General features: G+C 41.3%; 1 protein-coding gene across 1 annotated transcript in view; it reads right to left on the bottom strand.

The window, feature by feature from the left end:
• Positions 1-25917, bottom strand: part of REPS1 (RALBP1 associated Eps domain containing 1) — a 56849-nt gene that overhangs the window by 8033 nt on the left and 22899 nt on the right. The window contains 11 exon segments of the mRNA XM_048489637.1: positions 1568-1632; positions 3439-3557; positions 5902-5974; positions 7181-7282; positions 8338-8425; positions 9693-9773; positions 15474-15610; positions 16817-16971; positions 20221-20287; positions 20568-20730; positions 21378-21505. Coding sequence (XP_048345594.1) covers positions 1568-1632; positions 3439-3557; positions 5902-5974; positions 7181-7282; positions 8338-8425; positions 9693-9773; positions 15474-15610; positions 16817-16971; positions 20221-20287; positions 20568-20730; positions 21378-21505 — 1178 coding nt within the window.

Below are 25917 nucleotides of genomic sequence, written 5' to 3'. Positions count from 1 at the left end.
CTGTAAGTCCTGATTCTCCCTTTAAATCCACTCAGAAGGGGTGGGGGGGGGGGTGTGATTTAAAGGGACAATCTGGGGAAAATTTGAGGGTGCCTTGAGGGAAGGAATGTTTATGTTAGCAGCACCAACATTTCAGAGTATCTTTAGGAGACCCTCCTGATGATACCACCCAGGTTTGGTGAAGTTTGGTTCAGGGGGTCCAAAGTTATGGACCCTCAAAATGTAGCCCCATCTACCATAAGTCTCCCATTGGAAACAATGGGGGATGGGGACACCCCCTTTGAGGGTCCATAACTTTGGACCCCCTGAACCAAACTTCACCAAGTTTTCCTTGGCTGGAAGGTAATATCACTGTGGGAGTGTCACCTGATGATAGCCACCTGCTGTACCCTTTTGGTGCCGTTAGATTAAAAACTATGCCCCTAGCGGACAACAAAGTAAACCCCCCAAAATATTTTTAAAATACACCTCACTCGCATATAAGTTGAGGGGGGCTTTTTCAACACAAAAATGTGCTGAAAAATTCGACTTATATGTGAGTATATACAGTAATTCCTCCCATGTAATCTCAAATGGTACACTCTGTTCTACTACTTCAGAAGTTTGCAACCTCACTGAGCTGCATATGCAGGACAAGCCTAAGACTTGCTTCTGGGAGACCTGACCATTATTCAACAAGGGCATGTCATACAGTGGAGTGGATCCAACCTTGTTCCAGGCCAAGGAGACTTCCTCCAATGAAGAATCACTTATACTGGAAGAAGGCTTCAGATTCTGCTCAGAGGAGAGGTAGGATTTTTATAGTCTACAAAGCCTCTTGAGACATATGGCTGATTGCTTTGGTGCATCCTTATCAAAAAAATCTTCAACAAGTCAGCTTGCCACATCACCTCACAATCATGATCCTCATGTGTTTTCTGAGGTGATACGTCCCTGAGGATTTCATCTCATACCATTGCTGAATATGTTAACTGTCACAGTTCACAAGTGTAAGCTAGACTACAATATTGTACTTGACACAATAAAAGTTATCAAGGGTAATATACTTTTCCCTATCCTTGCTATAGGTTTTATAAGAACTGAGAAAAAAATTCCGAAGCCATTTCCTCTTCCCATATCAAAGGGACAAAGGGGCATTGACTGAAATGTTTTCCATGAACAGTTCTATATGAAAGCAACACAGAGCTCAAATTCAGAAAAAATGACTGGAGCAGTTTCATGGATAAAGTGCTAGACTTGGATTAAGGTACAAATTACACCTCTTCAGCCATGAGGATCTCTGGATAGCACCTTGGATAGCTCATCTTTCAGTTTAATCCACCTCACTATTTTGTCAAGGATAAAAAGTTATCGAAGGAAGACTGGATGGTCTCTTGAAGGAAGGACCACCCAGTACGCTTCAATGGAATAGTGGTGATCTGAACGTTCAACATTCTTCCTGGTTCAAGTGCAACATTCTAACCAGAGCACCCTGGCTCACAACTGAGGTACAGTGAAAATGCCTATGTGAGAGACACAGCAACTAAATTTATGAACAGATGGCCCTTAGAAGAAATCACTATATTACCTGTGACGGTTGAGGTCTTGGAGGCACTGCCGGGGGATAGGCAATCACTCCAGTTTGTGTTTGAGCTGCAACATAATAAGATTTAGATGCTAAAAGCTAGACTGCCAACCACAGTACCTTTTAGATAAGAGCTTATCAAACTGGATTTCTGAGGAAATGCATGAGTTCTTTGTCTTTACAAAGGGCAAATCATGCTCATCTGGGTAGAGTGAAAATGGAGAGCTTTCTGGTTTTTTAGGTGTGCAGGCAGGGGCTCTCCACTTTAGGGTAAAGGACTGAATCAGCTTCTCCCCTCTTTCAAAGGGTGGAAGGCTCATAGAGCTTCAGTGCCTGCAATTATCTAGTTTCCATATTACCTTAGACCACTAGCCGGAAAATGAACTGATTGGCAGCTGAGAGTCAATAGCTCAGTCCTAATTGGTTGAGTGACAAGAAAGTACAGTTTTAATGTGGATATCAGGGTTAACCTGGATTGCCTGACACTTTATGGTCCAATAGAAGAATTTGAGAAACAGACAGATGCGCTAGACAACATCAGTGGTGGTTTTATTTATTTATTATGTATTTATTCAATTTTTACTCCACCCTTTCCTGATGTGTCAGGCTCAGGGTGGCTACCAATCAAATTCTTAACCACTAAAATGTGTAAATAACATTAAAATCTGTATTAATAAAACTCAGTGGTGCTCAGACAACTGGAGGTCAATCAAAAGAAAGTGCAGGCCAAATTAAATTCTAGTAGAAAAAAAGAGGACATGTAATAATGGACAATTTGAAAAATGGCAGGGGAAGGGGAAGAGGGAGGGGACCATAATTCTGGCAGAACATCTCAGTCTTGCAGGCCCTGCAGAATCGTATCAGGCCCTGCAGACAACTACTGAAAAACCTCACACTGATTGCATTCTGTGAGCAGCTCTCAAAGGTTTTCTAGCTCCCTTCCCTATTGGTCAGCTATCAAGAAACTGGTACAAAGTCTGGTACAAAGTCTATTTTGGTAAAGTGTGGGAGTGATAATAGTTTCAGTCATGGCCGAACAGAATTAGCAGCTTGCAGAATCAGAACTTTAAGGCTATGTAAACCAGAACATTCCTAATATTGACATTTTTGGGTCTATTAGACCTGAACCCAAAAAATTCTTGCTCCTTCCAGCTCCAGGTAGCAGCATTGGTGGCAGGTCCAATGCAGCCCAAATCATCCTGAATTTTTTTGGCATAATTCAGGATTCAATTTTTGGATCCCTTTAAACTTCTTCCTTTTGGGGGGGATAAAAACCTCCAAAAAATACCAATAAGGTAATTTCCCGATTGTAGGGGTGAACCAGCGAACCCAGCAGAGCTTCAGACAGAGCACAGGAATGCCTGCGCCATCTGTTGCCTTCTGGGCGCACACGCTCACCTGTCACAAGACCCCCATGACTCACGGGTCACAAGTTGCCCTGGACAAAGGGACAAAAGGTACATACCCCCAGGTATGGATTAGGCCCAGTCAGGAACGTTTCCTCCTGCACGTACGCAGCCCCTATGATTCATGTATTGTGCAACATCCTCCCACTCTCCCGCCTTCCCCAAAACCCTAATAAAAGGTGCCAGGGACCCCAGCTCAGCGGATTAGCCAGATCCATTGATCACGCTACATCGCCACTGGCTTCTCTCCACCGGATGATATCGCTGCGTCTCGCCTATTCCTTGCGTCGCTCGGAATGACTTCACCCGATGGGGTTATGTTTGGCTTTAGCCAAATGCCCACACCTAGGAAGCAAACTGACTCAAGTGTTTCAGTAGCAAACCAATTCAAATGTTCCTCAACACATGTAAGAAAAATACACTGAATTGCCATTGTGGTTTACAACATGAGCTTTTGAAAACAGGTACCTGGAGTAATCGTAAAGGTTCTGTTCATATCTAAAGATGATGATCGTGAGTGGGAGGGATGAGGCCTTGGTGGTGGAGGAGGTGGAGCAGCATTATCTGGAGATGTCCCTGAATGTGACCTGAAAAGTAATGGAGCATTAGAAAAATTCATTTGCAAACTCACCACTTTTACCTGCTCTTCTGTTCGCTTGCAACAGCAACAGATTCTATGCTCCTAAACAAAGAAAACTTAAGACACATTTGTGTTGAATTACGTGGACCTGCCAGCCATGATGCAATGAAGGTGGCTTCTATTCAGAGTTAAGGTCTGCTAGGCTGGAAAACAGATGCCTCATTCAGACTGCTGGGTCTCATTGCGACATGGATTCATTAACAAGTTGTCCAACTACCCCCAAAAGTCAACATGTATTTTGCTTTCAGAGAAGAATGTGCTAGTACATAGGAGAAGGGTTCTTCTACCAGTTAGAATTAAAACAAAAAACCTGACAGCCACTCTTGCTCTGACCTGAAGGCTGCATATTGTCCATCCACACTACAGGCTGGACAAAAGGAAATCTGTCTTATTCTGCGAATGTCAAACGGTGTTGATAAGTGATGTACTTGAGCATAGTGAGCACAACTTTCAGAACTAAGGAGGAAAAACATGTTGAATAATGCCAGCTATGATCTTTAAAGCTCTTTAAGGTCTAATTTGCATACCTAAAGGACCATCTCTTCCAATAGGTTCCCATGTGTCAGGCTGCCACTCACTTAAGGTATCCCACCTGGTAACAACCAGAGATCATGCTTTTTCTATTGTAGCTTTCACTATGGGAAAAAGGATCCCTGAAGAGGTATGTGTGTGCAGGGGTGGCATCTGTAGAGCAGCAGTGGCGTAAGAGGTTAAGAGCTCGTGTATCTAATCTGGAGGAACCGGGTTTGATTCCCCGCTCTGCCGCCTGAGCTGTGGAGGCTTATCTGGGGAATTCAGATTAGCCTGTACACTCCCACAGACGCCAGCTGGGTGACCTTGGGCTAGTCACAGCTCTTCGGAGCTCCCTCAGCCCCGCCCACCTCACAGGGTGCTTGTTGTGATGGGGGAAGGGCAAGGAGGTTGTAAGCCCCTTTGAGTCTCCTGCAGGAGAGAAAGGGGGGATATAAATCCAAACTCTTCTTCTTCTGTAGCAGTTTTTAGAAGGTGCTGCGAGGCCATTTTATTTGCCAGGGCTTTTAATGGGTAACAGAATGAGGATATGGGAGAGGGGCAGGGATCTGGGTTCTATTTTGTTCTTACATTTACAATTGTAATTGGGTCACAAGGAAAGACAGGATATAAATACTTCAATGAAATAAATTTAGTCATAAGTTATACTTGAGATTTTGCCATCAATAGATCTGATTTTTCCAACTTGCTTCTTCTGGAAACCAGTGATCAAAATATTTAAATACACTTTACAAAATCATTTTAACATCTGGACCTAGCCTTGAGTTCAACCCTGTACAGTACTACACTGGGTTATAGGTGTAGCAGTTCCTGTGTCAACCACACACCAAAACTATATCTGCTGTTACTGACACTCCAAAACTTTAAAGCATGGACCTACAAAAAATATAGGAAACAAAAACTACCACAGATAACAGAACCTGGTTCTCCTTTGCATGATATCACCCTTTTTCCTGTTTGAATATCTTTCTAAAAAGAAATCCAACACAACAAAACTGTGGGTCTACTGGTGCAATCCATTTCATATCACAGCACAACTTTCTGGTGTTTAACCACCAAACAGCTAGCAAAAGTCTCTTTCCTGAACTATGTACTCCCTTAAGTTCTAATCTCAAGAGTATATGTGAAGAAACGAGCTGTTTCAAGCTGTTCTCTGGAGAGATGGAAAGCACATATAATAAATAATAATAAATAATAATAATAAATATTATCCAACTTGTTTCTGGAGAGTCACGTTTGAGGGAAAGGCATATAATGTTTGGAGATAGTGTATATAAGTGCACCAATGCATGCTATGTATTACATGGATATTGAGGGATGGGCCTGTGTAATGGACAGGTCCAGTTCTGCTTCTCTGTAAGAGCAAAGAATGGGAGCAGCACATTTAGAGGAGCAGTTGACAGTTGGAACTGTTAAGGCAGCTGGGTAGAAGAGAGGACAGCTTGAGCCCGGAGGGAGAGAACCGTAGCCTGACACTGGATAAGAGAAAGATAACCTGTGACAAAGATGCTTTGAAAAATGAACAGAGGTAGAGTTCAAATGTTCAAATCATTAGAAATGCTGAATGAGAGAGGGGATCTGGTGTGCAGAAAGGTCAGGGCTCTACATTAAAAGGAGACAAGACAGGTGATGAACTGTGACTGCCTGACCTACCTGGTATCCCTAAACCTGTGTGACAGAGGTGGTGGTGGGTGGTACTGTCTGTGAAGTGGGGTCACAGCACACTATTTCAACATCTTTAATATTTATCAATGAATTACCGTTGCCTAGTTACAGTGCTTCCAATGTGTTCTGGATCTGAAGCAAAGGAATCTGAGCTGCTGTAACCATCTGCTGACAGAAGAAAACAAATACTACTTCACAATTCAACAGATTTGGATTATTCCACTAAGATAAACCTTTCAAGTTCAACAAATAAAAGTACACAGGACATAACTGACACACAGTTGATCTGTTTTATGAGCAGAACAATTGCTATACAGTCACTTTCCTATGATGAGCCTGATCACTACAAGTCAAAAGCTCACTTTAATCAGACTGACCACTGTGCCCATTTACAGATATTCCAGGGGCCCCAGCTGTTGACTCCTTCATTCCTGCTCCCATGGTGGCTGAGTTCCATTCAAAGACTACTATACACATGGCTTCTCTAAAAGTGCGCTCAGCATGACACACACTCCCAATGGCATAGATATTGTGTGATGAACTCAGGGATAAAGCATCTGTGGTTAAGAGCGGTGGACTCTAATCTGGAGAACTGGGCTTGATTTCCCGCTCTGCCACTTGCGTGGCGTATTCTAATCTGGAGAATTAGTTTTGTTTCCCCACTTTTCCACATGAAGCCTGGTGGGTGACCTTGGACTAGTTACAGTTCTCTGATAACTCTCTCAGACCCACCTACCTCACGAAGTTTCTGATGTGGGGAGAGGAAGGGAAGGAGTTTGTCAGCCACCTTGAGTTTCCTTACAGGAGAAGCAAGGGGGGTATAAATCCAAACTCCTCTTCTGTAGGTGTAGAAGGTTCCCTGGCATTTCCAGTTAAATATATGATGCAGCAGGTGATATGAAAGACCTCTGCCTGGACGCTGGAGAGCCACTGCTAGTCACTGTACACAATACTGACCCTGACAGATCATAATTTGACTTGGTATAGGTCAGCTTCATAGGCATTCAACTGCAAGGGTAGAAGGCACAGGAGTGACTGTACATACCGGGGCTATGTTTAAGTCCAAGAATGTACAAGGAAGGTAGAGTGTTGTGATGGGCAGTTAACCTCCTTTTTGGGTATGCTTGGAGGGCTACTTCACACATTTATTTTTTTCCAACATGAATACTAATCTATAAGGACAGACGTGTGATGTTTGAAATAGTAGAAAGTGGGGTTTTTTCCTACTGCCTATTCACGATTGAGAAGGTGCTGCAAAAACCACATACATGACATTCAAACATTACAAAATAGCTGCTTTTGAAAACTTCATGCTGTAATAAGTCGACAAGTAGATGAACTATTACATTAAATTACCGCAGAACTAGTCCTTACCAACTGTATTTCCTCCTACAAATTTTACAGATGAACTCATTTTATTTTCTTCTGCAAGATCTGGTGATTTCACAAGTAAAGGACTTGTGGGATTTGTGTGATCTAAAAAAGAATAAAAGATATTTTGATGGGTTCACCTTGTCTAATAATGGAAATCTGATACTTGATCTCAATTCAGACACAACTGAAAACTTTGGTTTATGTTAACCAGAATTTGACTCAGATGACACTCAGTGCTATCTTGCACTGAGAAATCTGGGTTTCAAAGGTTTCTTGCTCCTATGGTTACTATCCCACTGTAGGAATGTTTTGCCATGTCAACAGATTACTTTCTCAACTTGCACTGAAGTCACACCTCTACAGCCCAACTGAAAGCCCAGCCAGGTAATATCAGCACAGGTGTAGAAGAAGCATGCTTCTCAGACCTGCATTACCATAGGCTGGGAGAGACTATCTTGTACTTCAGTAGCAGTGAGATAGCTCCAACAGTTGGGAGGGTGACTCACCTCTCAGAACTGCCTCATCAAATACATACTTTGGATAGTGAACCAAGAAAAATCTTCTTTTGACTGCTTTTATGTAATATGATGGAGACCGTCACTGTTCCTGTATTTTTAAGGATGGAAAGACGTAAGCACAAACACTACTTCTCTCTTTAGGTTGAACAGGGGTTGGGGGCTTCATCTCATTATAAATATATAAGAAAACCTAGGACTCTGCCAACCATTATAGATGTTAAACAGTGGGCAGTCCCATCCAAAAGTTGGGAGCCTGACTGTGGCACACAAGTGAAATCACTCCTCCGCTGGGGGAAGAGCCCTGTGAAGGGTGAATCTGTGGGTGCGGCAGCATGCCGCTCCCATCAGTGGATTTGCCCCCCCCCCCATTGGATGGAGCTCTTAACCTTTGTATTGTTCTTAATTAGATATGAATTTTGCATAATTGAATTTCACCCTGCACTTCATGCATTTCATGGCCCCTTGATCCTACTACTGTTTGCTGTTTTTCATACTACTTAAAATGAGATCATAATTGTACCCACACCTGCAGAATTGGTTCTAGTCCACCAAAGCTTACACTGGAGTATTTTTTTTTGTCTTTTAGGTGCCACAAGACCCCTGTTTATTACATGTCAGTATTAATTTCTAGCAACTCACCATTTCCAGTTCTTTTAAGTTCCATTTCCTGCATGTGAATTTTGCTTGGAGTCATTCGAATTGGAACAGGGTGAACAATAGCAGTATCCTAAGATACAGAAGAATAATATACAGTTTCAACCAATTACTCAGTGCTGAGGTTTATCCTTCAGTTTTGCTGTTTGTGTAGTGCTCCCGTCATGCAAGGATGCAAACAGGTTTTAAATCTTTCTTTAACTCCATGCTACTATATATATAGTGCTATGAAAAGGGGGTTTGGGATGTACTGACAAACATGCTTAAGATTCACCTTCCTTCTTAGTGGAAGAATCTTCAATTCTAAGGTGAATGTGGGGTTGTTAGTGAGCCAACAGCCAATAATCTACAAGATCACTTGCAAGCTAAGCTGAAGTATTAAACTGCATAAATTATTTTAACAATACCTTTCATAATCTTGAGTTATGGGTCAGCTTAGCTTCAGTCGCCTGTAATTTCTTTTGGCCACAACACTTCCTTTCCCAGCTAGCTGGTTTTAGGAAGGAGAAGCCCTGTCCTAGTTCTGGTCTTATGCCTGTATTAGGAGTTCCCATCCTGGCACACCCAGCAGTGACCTACATACATAAAACTGTGTGCAATGATTCCGTGTAGTAACATGTCAAAGTGAGGGCTGCTAGTGAGTTAAAGTCAATTTGTAATCATGCCTGAATTCAGAAGTTTGAAAAAATTTTCTCCAGAAAGAAATGGCAAGTGTATAAATATGATGAACTATTGTTTATTAGGACCAGTTTCCATGTGCAAGCCATCCATGTATTTTGCTCCTCTTAATGCCGCCACATCCACAGAAAGGCTACAGGCTACTGCATGCGCATACATGCACTTATTTCCATGTGATGTTGCACATTGAGTGAAGGAGCAACAGTGATAAATAGCTAGGCCATAAGATTATAAGCATGCACACAAAAGGCTTGGGTGTGTATATGTCAGCAGGATGCAGCAGATAGAGGGCTGGAGCTAGAAAACCCAAATGTCCTTGATATTTATAGAGGCTTTATTTGTAACTTCATTTCTATCTCATTTTTGGCCTCAGAGTTGAGCAATACATAAGCATCACAATGTACGTGATGTATACACTGAAAGCACTATAGAAATGACTGCCATATCACTACTGAATTCATAAAATATTCTCAGCCCCTTTCATTTTTTGCCCACATACCCAATTTCTGTCAACTGAAAAACAGTTAAAAATTATCAAGCTTACTACCACTTCCCACCAAGCATAGTAGGTTCATGCATTAACAGGCAAAACACAATTAACAAAAAAAAAATCAGAGTTAATAAAATTAATTTCAAACAAGCAAGCTAAGTGATTGACTTACAGGATCAGCTGGTGCAATGTTAGAATCAAATTGGGTCAGAGTTTGTGAGCTTGAGGAGCGTTCACTAAATGTCTCCCACTGCTGAACAGACAGAGGAGAGACAAGTCAGCACAAAAGATGGAATAAAAGTTTTTTTTCCCCCTGGAGAAGATTCAGCATTCAGAAGTTGTACTGGCAGATACGCTGTGAAAACTGGCCAAAATGTATCTTTAAAGCACACTAAAAGCTTAAGGTAGATTTCAACTCCAGTAGCACTTAGAGACCTACAAGATTTTTGGGGTATAAGATTTCGAGAGATAAAGCTACCTTTGCACGGAGAGCTTAAAGGTTTTGCAGTTCTTCAGTCCTGCCAGGTATATCAAATTGCCTCAAGAACTGAAGGATCTAACAAACCAGCATGGGCAAATTTAGAGAGTTTCTATACATGAAAGAAGGTCTAAGATTAGCAAGAGAATAAAACAAACAGAAACACAACTTTAAAAAATGTTCCTGATGATCAATGTAAATAGAGAAGGTTCCTTGTTTTTCAGGCATTTGCAACATTTTTGCACCTCAATCTATTATTCAAAAAACAGAGTTGCAGTAAGTAACATTAACATATATCTTTTGAATTACAAAAACAACAAATGGGATAAAATTCAACGCCAGTGCAACATCTGAATGTTACTAGTTGGAACCCATTTTATGCAGGTGTAGAATAGTTAATTTATAATTGAATCAAGGTAATGGATCAAAAGTACAAACTCTGTAAATCAACAGGGAAGTTTGCCTTTGCAATCATTTCAACAAGACGTACACAGGACATGCTTTGTCATAACTGCAAAATGAGTTTCTCATGCTCAGAAAACAAAAGTTCAGACACAACAGAAATAATCAAGCATCAAAGCTAAGTAAGGATTTGGTCCAGTATTTGAAAGTTAGATTACTTCTCAGATGAGGAATGTTAATATTTCTTGGTTAGTGGAATAATAAGTAACTATTAGTCAAATATTCACAACACTTCCGAGACATCTATCACATGAACACGCATGAAGTCGCCTTATACTTAAACAGATCATCCGCCAATCAAGGTCAGTTCTGATATAGAAGAAAAGCTGGGGACTTTCTACATGCAAAGCAAAGGCTCCGCCCACTGAGCCACAGACCCTCCCCTCTAGGCTCTCCCAGCCGTCTGGAATCTGCTTGTAGCTTGGAAATTAAGTGATCCTACCACATAGGTCTTTCCTACAGAAATAGCTTCTCCTTCATGGCTGAGAGCCCACGTAAAAGATACCATGGATACAAATAACAATTTGCAATACATTTTTGCTAGTAACAAAAAACCCAGGTATGTATATCCTGAGAGTAAGTTTTTGCAGATATAAAGGAGGAAGCAGAAAGACAAATACAAGAGAGATTATAGATTAATGTTGCATTTGGAAAAAAATGTTCTATGCCTTAAGTTCAAACAAAAGTCTCATCTCATTAATGGCTCATTAATGGAACCAAGGGACTAGTTTAACAGAACAGTGTTTCTTCAATAGCAGCTACATGTCAAGCGTGTGAAACTGTGAACAGCATTAAAAGCAGTGCATGTTATATGGTATGTGCGGGTCCACTATCTTAAGAAAATTCTATTAGGTTAATGCAAAAAATGCAAATGTTTCAATGCAGCCCCACAGGAAGATGGAGCAGGGTCATGGTTTGAATGATGGGAACATTAAGAACATAAGAACATAAGAACAAGCCAGCTGGATCAGACCAAAGTCCATCTAGTCCAGCTCTCTGCTACTCGCAGCGGCCCACCAGGTGCCTTTGGGAGCTCACATGTAGGATGTGAACGCAATGGCCTTCTGCGGCTGTTGCTCCCGATCACCTGGTCTGTTAAGGCATTTGCAATCTCAGATCAAAGAGGATCAAGATTGGTAGCCATAGATTGACTCTCCTCCATAAATCTGTCCAAGTCCCCTTTTAAAGCTAATATCCAGGTTAGTGGCCATCACCACCTCCTGTGGCAGCATATTCCAAACACCAATCACATCAGCTATGAAGAAGTGTTTCCCTTTATTAGTCCTATTCTTCCCCCCAGCATTTTCAATGAATGCCCCCTGGTTCTAGTATTGTGAGAAAGAGAGAAAAATTTCTCTCTGTCAACATTTTCTACCCCATGCATAATTTTGTAGACTTCAATCATATCCCCTCAGACGTCTCCTCTCCAAACTAAAGAGTCCCAAACGCTGCAGTAGCTCCTCTCTCCTCATAGGGAAGGTGCTCCAGTCCCTCAACTTCCTCATCCTTGTTGCCCTCCTCTGCACTTTTTTTCTATCTCCCTCAATATCCTTTTGAGATGCTGCTACCAGAACTGGACACAGTACTCCAAGTGCGGTCGCACTCACTGCTTTTATATAAGGGCACATAAATCTTGTGCAGTTTTATTCTCAATTCCTTTCTAATGATCCCCAGTATAGAGTTTGTCTTTTTCAATAGCTGCCATGCATTGAGTTGACATTCCCATGGAACTATCAACCAAATAAGACATTCCTTAAATCCCTTTCCTGGTCTGTGACTGATAGCACTGACCCCTCTGTAGCGCAGGTATGCTTAAGTTTGGATTTTTTTTTGCCCCAAAGTATGTGCATCAACTTTGCATTTTGCTACATTGAACTGCATTTGCCATTTCTGAGCTCCACTCACCCATTTATCAAGGTCCGATTGGAGCTCTTCAAGTAATCCTTTTGTGGTTCTCTACGGCACCCTACATAATTTGTATCATCTGCAAATCTTGGCCACCACGCTTAGCTACCCCCCTACTCTGTATTGGTCATTTATGAATAGGTTAAAGAGCACTGGTCCCAAAACGGATCCTCCTTGGGGACACCAATTCCGGCTATCTCTCCATTGTGAGAACTTCCCATTTATACTCCACCTCCTTTGCTTCCTGTTTCTCGCTAACCAGTTTTTAATCCATAGGAGGATCTTCCCCTCTTATTCCTTCTTCATTGCTGGAGTTTTCTCAACAGTCTCTTGGTGAGGGAACTTTGTCAAAAGCCTTTTGGAAATCCAAGTAGACAATGTCCAACCGGTTCACCCCTGTCCACATGCCTGTTTACACCCCTCAAAGAACTCTAGTAAGTTTGTAAGACAGGGATTTGTTCTCTGCAAAAAGCCATGCTGACTTTCAGCAGGTCTCTGCTTTTCTACATGTTTTATACCTTATCTCTTTAATGATAGATTCTCTACTAATTCACCAGGAACAGATGTCAAACTGACTGGCTCATAATGTACCTCGGTCCCCCTAGGATCCTTTCTTAAAGATTGGTGTGACATTGGCCACATCTCCAGTCTCTCAGGGATGGAGCCTGGATTTCAGGGATAAGTTGCATATTAAAAGTGAGAAGATCAGCACTCCTCTGCACGTTTGAGCTCTTTTAAGAACTCTTTGGGTGAATGCAATCTGGGCCAGGGATTTGGTAACATTTTAGTTTTAATCAATGGCTGCCATGAACTTCTCTTCCTTGTTCACCACTATCTTCAAGAAGGTTCTCGATCTCACTTCCCAAGAAGCTTGGTTCAGGTGCAGGAATGTTCCTCACCTCCTTCTGGTGAAGACAGACGAAAAGAATTCATTCAGCTTCCTGCACTTCTCCTGCCATCTTTTTTAGCACACCCCTTTGTTCCTTTGTCATCTAACGGCCTACCGGGCCTTTGCTGGCTTCCCGCTTCTGATGTACTTCTTGAAGAACTGTTTGTTGCTGGTCTCTTGATGTTCGCAGCCATGCTGCCTCCTCATAATCCTTTTTTGCCTCCCTTACAGCTAACTTGCTTCTCTACAGCTAACTTGCTTCTCTACAGCTAACTTGCTTCTCTAACTTGCTTCTAACTTGCTTAATTCTTTGGCTGATGTAATTTTCCAAACAAAACAGGTTCCTCATCCCAGTTGCTATTTAACTGTTGCAAAGATGAAAAAAAGAAGACTGGCCCAGTGAAGATACCCATCTTTTTGCCTCCAAGTGCAATTACAAACAGCTTTGGAAGTGATTTCAAGGAGGAAAACAGCTTTGGGGGGAGGGGAGAGAAAAGGGCTATGTTCCCCTCCTACAGCACACATGCCCAATCCAGTTCCCATACCTACTGCTAACAGCCAATGAATTCGTCTAATATTTAAGCTGTTTTCCATTATCATATCTTGCAGCAAGGAATTCCTTAACTGTATATGCCTAATGAAGCCAACAATAGATCTGGGGCTATTTTGGGATCAGAGTTTTCTTATAACTACTTGCATTTATCTCACTATATATATGGCTTAAAAAGCTGCATCAAAATGTCAATTGCCATTTCTGTCAAGTTATAATATGCATTTCTGACTACTTTATGACAAATATGTTCATGATGTCAGCTAATGATGAAATGTACATTTCAGAAATAACATGATATTCATGGTATCTGAAGATATCAGATCTTAACAGTTTCTGGGATAAGCAACCCAAGGGATAGTCTGGTGTTCAGTAATTTATATGAGATGGACTAGCTCAATCAAGAAAGCTATGGTCCTCAGTTTGCAAGACCTGAGCAAGAGTATTAACAATAGAACATTTGGGAGGTCATAAATCATAGGGGCACCATAAATCAAAAGTGACCTGATGCCACTGAACGCACGTACGCACGCACGCACACACACATAGTAATCTTCCAGAATGACTTGGATAGGCACAGGTAATATATTTTTGACTTTCATGTCACATTTATGACTTTCATGTCACATTTATGAAGTCACATCTAGAAATGATGCCATTTAACATCTAGTAATGGGCCAACTACTAAATTCAATAAACAATACACTGATTTGTCAAAGGCTTTCACAGCCGGATACAACTGGTTGTTGTGAGTTTTCCAGGCTGTGTGGCCATGGTCTGGTAGATCTTGTTCCTAACATTTTGCCTGCATCTTTTCTGGGTTTTCTGGGTTACTTCAAAACACTGAAATTCTGGACAACTCGGAAGGTTACTATGTCAGACTACACAGGGAGGCCATTGAAATCCGCGAGAACCAAGAAAACCTCAACAATTTTTATTTATTTATTCGATTTGATAAACCTCCCAACCCCTGAAGAAAGAAGAGACTCTGAGAATTAACAGAACTTGGCTATCAGTACTTTAAAACACCACAATCAAAGACCAAGGGCATTCTGGGTTCATGGACAATGGACTCCACCCAGACACAGGGTTTGCATTCACTAAGACTGCTGCAGGAAAAAAAAATGTGAATCAATTCCCCGGATTGAAAAAAACCCCACCCTCAAGACAAGCAAATGCAGTCAACCATACCTTGTATTAAAGCGTAGTGCCAGCTTTAACACTTAATGATTGATTCCCACCCTGGGACACATGGACAATATATACCCCACTAAACTTTCCCTTCTCTGGACACACAGCGTATCACAGTACGTTTCACTCTGTGATATATCTCTGAAGATACCAGCCACAGATGCAGGCGAAACGTTAGAAACAAGATCTACCAGACCACAGCCACACAGCCCGGAAAACTCACAATGATTGTTCCTTGATCAATAAAAATAAGCCACTTTGTGAAAAGAAATCTAAATCCTAATTTAGGTAAGAGACATGACGGAACATTTGTTGACAATGTCAAAATGCCGTCTTAAACATTATGGACTAGAACTGAGGCTATGAACACTACTTGCTGAAGAGACCTCTCAAAATGAAACTAAGTTCACAGACGTAAACAACAGTGCATGGCAAATCACAGTGCATGGCAACGAGGAAGTGAGAAGTTTTTGCTAACCTCACTGCTTTGATTTAGTTCTGGCCAAGTCTGATTTAACGATGGCATAGATGGTGATTTGCTTGGAGGGGCTTCTGCTGGTGAGCTTGCATAACCTACCTCACCAGACTGATCCCCCACTTCCGAAACAGGAACCACTACAAAGGAAAAACACAGGGTTGTGAGAATAGTCTTAAAACTTTTCATTATAGACTTGATTTTACTAATCGTTAGTTTTGAGTGAAATTAACCACATTATGGAAGGGTTTTTTTAAAGATACTATGTAAATTTGCAACAAACAGGCACTGTAGAAATTTTGTAATTATGTGATACAAGGAAGATAACATCAGCATATTGTTTCCCAACATTTTCCTAGAAGTTTCTTTACTGCATTTTATGTTTCACAGATGTTAAAGCAACCAACCTCTCTAAAAAAGCAAAATATTGGGGATTGTAAAAAAGACCCAGATGATTCCTGTTTTAATTTCACTTCATGGTTACCCAGTCACAACTCATGACTGTGGTAGCTGCAGAGCATTTCTGGCGTGGGAATGATACAAGTTTTCTCTCCTTACAGTAGTTCCTTGCAGAATATCCCATCCTTTCAAGGTAGTCTTTCGGTGCCTCCTCATTATACTTTGCTGTGCTGTGTGACACTACATGATTTCAGAGGATCTGCCCAGTTATAGTATCCAGAATGGCAGAGCTGTTCTTAGCTACAGAAGAACATTGCTAGCTAAAAGGCACTGTATCTGCAGATCTACTTCCATTCCCCAGCCTGAATCTTCCTACTATATTGTCATCATATTTTCATCCAGCTGAAATTGATAAGAACATTCAAAACTACCGAGAAATATCTTACTACTGAACACAGCAAAATTTTAAATGCATTGTAAAGTGACAGATAGCATATTTCCAGTGATCAGCCTAAGCACAGTGCGGCACAATGTAACACAGGGCTCTACATTCCCTGCCCCTTTCAATACCATAGGCCACATATATAGCCACTGGAGAATGCATGTCAACCCCCCTTCTGTGCATGATATTCACTCCAGAGCAAATGGAGGACGGTGTGAAAATGCAAATGGACAGCAAAAGCTCTTGTGCTGCAGAGGTTTGACTGAGGGAGTGAGCAAACAGGACAGGAAAAATGGCTCCACTGAACTGTGTGGGAATTCTCTTTGTGGGCCCTATACCTGTACTTGCGTGTTGAAAAGGGGAGAATTCCTGTCTTAAAGAGGAAAATACAGATTCCAATAAATGAGCAAGTAATACTAATTTTTTCAGTTTGCAAAATATATGTTATTATCTTGCCACTAGCAATATTTGCTACAGAAAACAAACATTTTTGGAAGAAAAATACCTGCCGAGTCCTCCAAATCAATCAGTTTAGGCATTAAACTTTCTGGCAGTTTTTCAGGCAAATCATAGCCATTTTTTCTTGCAACTACTAGATGAAAAGCAGCACAGAACTCATCCAGTGTTAATGCACCATCTTTGTCAAAATCTGATAGTTCCCTAAGGGGGGAAAAACATTATTTCTGAACTTGAAAATTTTTTTTTAAATTACATCCTTTGAACAAGCTGAATACTATGAAAAATTCAGGCTAAGATCAGGTTTTACAACAACTTCCATTTTAGCATGAAAACATTAAGTCACCATTGTTGGATAGTCTAGCACCCTGATTCTAAACATATGTTAACACTTGTAACAGCTGGGAAGAAATAACTAAGCAGTTCCCTGCATGATGCATTTTCTTATGGAATGTATCACTTCACACCAAAGGTAGAAAGTTGAATATTTGAATTGTCTTGGCACAACACAAACTAAGGGAAACATAGGTGGTTTCTGCACATGCAGGCTTGCGGGCTTGCATTGGCATGATTGATGCCGGACAAGCCTCTGGCACAGGCTGGTTGGGGAGTAGCACACCTCGCGACAGCTGAGCAGCCCCCCAAACAGCGGCCTACCTTTTCCCTGCCTTTCGTCGCTTTGAGGAGGGAAGGGGACACGCCCCCTGGCCAGAGCAATAGCTGAAGCTTATCGAGGCAAGGAGGCGTCCCTTCCTCCTCAGGAGTGACGTAAAGGCAGGAAAAAGTAGGCAGCTGTCTGGGAGCACCATGGAATGATGCAGACGTCCACCCTGGCTGCTGTTCGGCCTCGGCAAACGGGTGGCAACCGGCGTGATTCTCCATAAACTCGCCTAGCAGTTTCAGAAGCGCGCTCTTTGCACCACTTCAGGGGAGCCAGGACAGCACTGCTGAGATGCAGCAGCACCTCCTGAGCGAACAGTGCCCCAGGGTCCGTTTTTTCCCCGTCCCCAGAGTGCTGTTGTTTCCCCGTGCGGAAACTGCCATAGAGGAGAGTAAACTCTAAGCATCTGGCATATTAAGAGTTTTAGTTACAAGAATATTTTAAAATCAGCCCCACTCTCTCTGCTCTGCCTTCAGAGGTGAGTGGGTGGCGACTAGAGATGGGGAATTTTCTAAGGTGGCCCTCACTTGTGAACCCTCGAGGCTCAACTTTACTCTTGTTTAGGCACCAAGCCCAAGTTAAAGACCTTTCCATTTAATTAGGAGTTTTTCTTAACAGCTTTTTCATGGTTTACTTCTGTTTTATGGATAGTTTTTATGCTATTTGTGTCCAATGGCTTGCTTCTAATAACATTTTAACATTGTTATATTTCAGTTGGAAGCCACCTTGAGCAGGATTCTAAACAGATAATATAGAAATATCCCAAATACATAATATTTTATATGAGGGATACATCAAATTTCTCATTTGCAGTTGGACACTGCTATTCCTCCACTCTGACTCCAAGTTATGAACTAGTTCCTTTTAGATTAATAGAACTGAGATGTGCATTTACATGTTTATACAACTTTGCCCATATTGTGCTTATTATACAAAAGCAACTTCCTTGGCTCAAAACCCAACCTGGACCCAGCTGGGCTGTGGCAGGAAGCCACGATCCTGCCAGAAGCCTCTCCAGTCTCTTCTGCACCCTCCCCAGCCCAAAACCTATAGTCAGCAGGCAGTGCTTCCTAGTAGCTAACTCAAATCAGAATTTCTAAACTGCCAGTTTCTCCATTCACTTTAACAGAGGTGGCAGGTTCAACTGTACATTCCTTTACTTTTATAATGCTACCTCGTGGCAAAAGTGAATAAGGAACACTTCTATTTCCACCCCCTAGAACTGTGGCTCAATGGCAGAAGACTCCAACTTACTTCAATCCCTGGCATAACAAGCTAAAAAAAGAAACTTAAGTGGCAGATATTTTTCTCTCTTCAAGATCATGGAGTGCCACAGCCTGTCAAAGGGAACAAATCTGAGCCTGGTTACCATCTGATGCTAAAAGGCAGCTTCATCTGAAGCCACTGTCATTGCAGCAGTAATTGTGCGAGCATTTATGCACAGGAACCTGGTTATTAAGCAAAGCTTCTGTAAGTAAATTAGTTTAGAAACCCTTGATTTGAGAATTCTGAAAAGGATAACGTCTTTTGTGGACAAAGAGCTTAGCACTGGAATGCTAAGCAAAACTCAAGCACTGTGTTAAAGCAGTTATCGGGATGTAAGTCTATGTAAGTACATCATGAAGACTGATATCAATAAAACCATCTGCCGGGCTAGTTCCATCATATAGACAAGCAAATATGCTTGCAAGACTAAATACGCTACTGCCTGTGATCTTGGAAGGCTGCATATTAGGCATACTGTTCTCAAACAGATGTTGTGGTTTAGGGATCATGGAATCTGCGAAGGTTGTTCTATTTGAATATCCATAGTATAAGGCTAGAGAGAAATGGATCCAACTAATGTGCCAGCAAAATGAGTTCCCTTAAATATTTTTGTTACTAAAACCTTTAATGGATTTTAGGTCAGAAAATAGTATTTTTAGCTAAATTTCTTGTTGGGCCATGAGAGCTCAGGCAGACTGAGACAAGACACATGCTCTGATATGGTACAGCTTGCCACTTCTAGCTTGAATTCCTCCTTATCCATCTTATTTCTAATTGGGATTGATACTACTCAAGACAGGTAGGTAGGCAGGCAGGAAGGCAGGAAGGAAGGAAGGGTAGGTTAAGTTGTTGGGCTCTATCTTAAATACCTCTCAAGCATGGAATAACTAAAATGAAACACTGCATGCCCCAACTGTCCTACTTCATGACATTTCAACTATGATAGTGCTAGATCAGGGGTAGGGAACCTCCGGCTCTCAGATACCAGGGAACTACAATTCCCATCAAGCCTCATCAGCATGGCCAATTGGCCATGCTGGTAGGGCCAGATGGGAATTGTAGTGCTCCTGAACATCTGGAGAGCCAAGAGGTTCCCCACTCTGTGCTGCTAGATACTACTCTGGGGTTTAGTTTACTACACAGTTCAAGTTTTTGCTCAAAATGAGGTCAAAGGGAAATGTATTGCTTGTCCTAAATGGGAACAGAATTGAGGGTTGGATCCAGCCAGTTTTTTTATACCATCTTGCCTAATTTCCCACATTATCTTAGCCCCCATTCCACATGACTGTGGGACAACCAGGTCCTATGATCCACAGCACAGCCTTTTCGAGTGCACAAGGGGAACCCCCATCTTCCTTTTTTGCTTACTTGAAAAGCTGATCGGATCCACTCCAAGTAACTGACAATCTGGATGCAAGATACACTAATGCAAAATTTTGTAATCAATTTCTGTTTGCTGAACACCGTAACATTTGTTAAAGAACTGTAATACTTAACAAGGGACTATTTAGTTACTTCACACTTACCAAATATGCGAAAGCTCAAGAATAGGGAGTTTTGATTTTGTAAAAAATTCTTTAGCTGCAGACCCTGAAATATTAAAAGTGGTGTTTAAAAGGACTTCCTGAAATATAGTCTTATACATCTTAATACAGTGCAGAAATGCGTAACTGGTATTGAGCTTCTATAGAGATGACAGCAAATGGAAGGAAAACTTAATTTGAAACTACTGCAGAGTCCAAAGGTAACACTGCAGCACTTGTTATAAAGTGGTAAATATATGCAGACCACCATAATACTGTTTTTTCAAGCAGAAAACTGAAATGAGTGCCAGTTGCAATTTTGTTAACTTGTGTTGAAAAAACTCACCTTGGGATATATCCGCCTAGATCAGGCGTTAGAATAGTTTTAAACTGATTTACATAATACTGCCTTTGTTCATCTGTTATTTTCCAAGGATCATCATAACTACTCGACTGCCTACGAATTTCATTAGCTGTTGTAGCTGATGCTACTGTTCGTACTGTTGTCTGGTCCTGTAATGAAATATTGTTCTTCAGCATTATCTGAATTTACCAGATGCCCTATGGTTTCTATATTATTTGCCTATAAAAGGGAAGACAGCTGATTATTGAAGCAGTTTTTTTAACACCTCTGGATGATGCTATAGTTAGGTAGGGTTAGAATGAAACCAAAAATATAATTGGAACATTTAAGTGATAAAAATGGCAACATTCATGTGCGCAACAGAAAGTTAAGCAGATAATAACTTTAAAAATCTAAGCAAAAAAGAAAAAAGAAAAGTCAAGCTTCATGTTTTAACATTGGGCACGTTAGAAAACTCTTTAGATCAGGGGAGTTTTGTTTGCTCTCAGAATTTGTCCAGGAACTACAATTCCAGATCAGCCCTGAGCATCAGTTTCTACCAGCATGGCCAATTGGCCATGCTGGTAGGGGCTGATGGGAATTGTAGTTCCTGAACATCTGGAGAGCCGCAGGTTCCCTACCCCTGGTCTAGATTATCTTCAGTGACTTTGGCTCAGCAAGAGAAATCATATTTCAAATAAAGAAAAATGGATCAGAGTCTGAATGTTCACATTCATAGCATGAGTGTTTGGTGATAACAAAAATGACTGGCAACCGCAATGAAGCAAATCAAAACAATACCAATAAAATGTCACACCTGGACAGAAGCAGGATGCATGGGTAAAATAGTACTGGTTGGTGTGTTATCTGCAAAACTGACCCAGTTTTCTTGATGGGGTGGTGGAGAGTGGCCAGACCACATGGGATCAGCAGTATTACAGGAGCCTGAAATCAGAAAACAGTTCAGTTTCAAGAAATGCATGACTGAAAAAGTCTTGATGCTTACCTGTAGCTGTTCTTCAAATAATCACCTACGCATTCACACTGATGGATTTGGGGACTGGGCAGAACACAACTGAAAAATTCTACAGCTATGAATGCCACCCCATCCCCCACCCCCGAGACAGACCACATATGATTGAGGAGTTGGACCTCTCCCACCCATTTCGTTCTAACATTTTAGGATGCTGCTTTCAAGCAAAACTCCTGCAGTAGGAAAGGAGGGCAGGCTGTGTAAATGCACAGAACACTCAAAGAACAATAATTACAGGTAAGTAACCTGTCCTTACTTCTTCATAGTCTGACACTGATGGGTGCATCTGGAGATAGCCTACCTGGAGATGGCTACAAAACTGACTGAAGAACAACCTGGCCAAAGCAAACATTTTCACATGCCTTATGCTAAGTGCACAATGCTTTGCAAAGACAGTGTTTACAGAGCAGAATTTTCCTGACAAATGCCTGAGATAGTGTCATAGACTTAAGTATGCTCTTACTGAAGTTTCAATGATGGTTGGTAACACAGTTCAGTGGTGCATGAGATCTACCAACTGATGCATTGAGATGACATAGGATGTCTCTTACACTGAAATGCTAGTGCTTTCTTGACAACAGGTGAATGGAGTGGTCTCTGTGCACCATTGGTGGGATGGAGAAGTTGATAGAATTATGTTCTGGAGAAGTTGACAGGATTATGTTCTGGAGAAGTTGATAGGATTATGTTCTGGTGTATGTGAAAATCTGAAACCACTTTAGTCTGAAAATTGATATCCAGGCTCAGTGTAACCTTGTCTCAGTGAAAACAGAAGAAGGGTAGGAAGGCCCAAAGGGCTGTCAGTTCAGAAGTCCTCCTGGCAAAGCAAACAATTATGAGGAAGGACGTTTTAAATAAGAGCAGTCTGAGGTTGCCATAGTTTTATGTAATTTAGACAACAGTTGAGTACGGATGAATGGAGTTCCCACTGAGGAAGATACAGCTGAATGAGAGAGGAGGGCCCAAGAAACTGTTTTACTGAGAGAAACAGAGAAAATAGATCTGCATCAGGCCAGAGAATCGTAGGTGAAACCAATACTCTAGCACAGGGGTGACCAAACTGCGTCTTGGGAGCCATATATGGCTCTTTGCTACATAATGTGTGGCTCTTGGGTCTCCCCCTCTCTGTTTACTCACAAGTATGTGTGCTCCTGTTTTCTTTTCCTTCTTTCTTCTCATATCAAATACATATTACCTTCTGGTCAAGATTGGAGAGGATACCTTGACCAGATCAACAGCTGAGGGGCCAGTCTGTGGCTGCCTGCACGTGGGTCTCTTCCAGGGATGTGGCCCAGTTTCTTGAGGAGTGCAGCAGGCTCTGGAGCAGGGAAGGAGGCAAGGAAAGGGAGGAGGGAAGAGTAGGAAGGCGGGATGCTGTCCTTACATGGTGAAGGAAGGAAGGAGCAGTGAGCAGACAGTAATCCGTATACTCCTGTATACGGAGACACTTATTTCTTGGTGCCTCAAGTGAGCCAGAACTGCTGCCATGTACTAGATGAAAATTTATGGTAGAAAAACCAAAGGGCAGCACTTTGTATTGGCAGTAATCATTACCAACTGGGGCCTGACTGTGATATAGAAGTAGATATCCTTGAGGTCTATGGATGAAAACATCCCACGCCGCAAAAAGAACAGAAGCAGAATGGTAGTATAACCATCTGGGATTTCTGTGATGTAAATGACTTACTGACTCTATTGCAGTCTAAGATAGGACAAATCCTCTGTCTCTTTTGTGTATAATCAAACACTGGGGATGAAAGCCTCAGCCTCTCTATGAGAGGGGAACAGGTTCTATGTCTTGCAACTGCAGAAGGGAGCCCATGCCTTGGCTGGAGTGTGTGGGTGTCAGATGATGCTTTTGAGTCAGGAAGAAAACTGAACTCAACTGCATGTCCAGTCCTACTGTGAGTCCCCCACTGGTCCAACATGATATCCTCCCAGGCTTGTAGGTATGCAGCCAGGCTCATGAGAGAGGGAGGGGAGAAGTTGTAATAAATTTCAAAAACCAAGGGGGGGAGGGGGGAGAACTGCCTCTTGTGGATGGGTTACTGCAACTTTGAAGATGGAAAGGAGTATCTGTGTCCTAACTGGAACCCAAATGTTTTCATTTTAGCACCACATTTGGTTATTTTTATCAGTAGTCCTGAACTGTGACTTTAAAACATGGTTTTTATGTATTTTATGTTTTATCTATGCTGTAAGCTGCCTGAGTGTCATAAAGAAGAAAAGCTGATAAATTTCAAAAATAAAACAGTAAATAGAGATTTCCTGCTTACTGAGCTACCAGAGAATGACTTGAATTAACTGACATTCTTCAGGTAAGGGCACCAGCATCTTGAAGATTGCTATCTGGATGATGGAAGCATAAATCTTATAGATCTGGCAGCAATGTGGCAGCCTTGAATAAATGTTAGGGAATAATAAGGAGAGCCCTGCCGATGGTCCATCTAGTCTAGTATGCTGTCTCACACAGTGACCAGCCAATTATTGCAGGTAGCCAACAGGGCACAGAGACCAAGGCTTTCCACCGAGGTTGTCTAATAGCACTATTATTGAGCTATTTACTGCCTTTGACCATTGAGTTCCCTTTAACCACCAATGATGCCAATGATGGATTGATCCTCCATGAATTAAAAAGCATTTATGCTTGTAACCATCTATCTTCTGACATTTTAATCACCTGTTACATCTTCTAATATTTTAATCAGATGTTGAGTAAAGAAGCACTTCCTTTTGACCATCCTGAATCTATTGTCCACTGATTTCCCCAGGTCCCCTGAAGTGTTAGTATTCGGGCAGAGAAAAAGAGGTCTCGCTAACCACACTATTAGCGATTTCAGTACTAAAAGCAGACAATCAGCAAAGGGAAGATATTTTGACTTCTGCCCTAGCAACTGCTGCTAAGTTGGAACAGTGTAACTGGGCATGGAGGCAAAGCAGAACAGCTGCAGTCATGTGTTTTGCACCTGTCACTGCTAAGTTAAGCACATTTGCAGCTTAGTGGTCCTTAGGGTCTCATTTTGAAAAGTGAGGGTCATGATGCAAAATGAAGGTGTTCTGTGGAAAGTGAAAAACTGGTATCATGAGAAGCCTGTGTGATCATGGCATCTTGAAAACCATAACATCAGAAAGAGACTTAAGTGCTGAAATTGTCCAGTCTTCTGCCCTCGTTATCTGCGGGAGTGGAGTCAGTCTTTCTCAAAGCAGCTTCTGTAATCACTGAATAAGTAGGCAGATGTGTAGATAGGAAGGCACTCTCATCTGGTTGAAGTTTATCAAGGTTTTCCATCTTCCTAGAACTAGACGGGTTGGAAGACACTTTATCCCAGGAATTCTTTTTTTAAAAATCTTTTTTTTACAACTACAAATAAACAAATATAGGAGGGGAAAAACAAAGGTTATCCAGCCACCCTATTCTACTTATAGAACAAATGTTTGCACTACATAAACAACATATAACTAATTTACTTTCCATCCATACCCTGCTGTCAATCTTATCCGTAAGATTTTTTCATTTTTAAAACTTCAAGCCCAACCTTCTGTTTTCTTAAACCTTTTCTAATATATCAACTTACAATTTGAGGCAATTTAAAACAAATTCAAAAAGAACATCTTGTCCCCCTAACCTAGTTTTTCATGGTTAAAGATTTAACATAAATTCCCCTTTCCATCCCTTATCCCCCTTCTCTTAACCTTATATGTGATTTTGCCATCCCAACTTTATTCATCATTGATCTCTAATAAACCCATTTACTTCCCCTCGTATTAAATCTTTGACCTTATAGAACATTTTTATTTAAGGTCTTTTTAAAAAAATATTTAAGATCTCTTTAGCATTCATTATTGAAGTAATTATTTGTTGTTGTCCCTTGTAAGTGCAGAAAACTCCTTCCCATTTAAGCCATGAAAATCTTATCTAGTTTCTTCTTGAAGTGTACACTAAAATGCATAATCTTTCCTTTTCTGTAAGACTCTTAAAGGAATCTCCCTCATCATGCTGATGTCCTTGTCTTCTACCTTGATTGCTGATATCCTGTATGTTTCCAGAATTTGATCTACTATTTCTTTAGAGTGAAAATAGATAACAATGTCTCTATACAGTCCTTTCACTTTTGGGTTTTTTGATGTGACTCTATAGACTTTTTTCAATCTGACATCATTTCTTCCTCTTTGATCTTCAAATGACTGGCCAGGACTTTTCTTGTTTCAATCCTCTTTTGCTGGATTTGAATCCTTTGTTACCGTTCTCAGTCCCAAGGCCTTCTCTTTGATTTGATATTCCAGACGAATATTAGTTAAATCCTGTATTTTAACCTCTGATAGT

Source organism: Sphaerodactylus townsendi, linkage group LG01 (assembly GCF_021028975.2).
Source record: "Sphaerodactylus townsendi isolate TG3544 linkage group LG01, MPM_Stown_v2.3, whole genome shotgun sequence".
Classification (NCBI taxonomy): Eukaryota; Metazoa; Chordata; class Lepidosauria; order Squamata; family Sphaerodactylidae; genus Sphaerodactylus; species Sphaerodactylus townsendi.
This window is presented reverse-complemented; position numbering and strand designations above follow the sequence as displayed.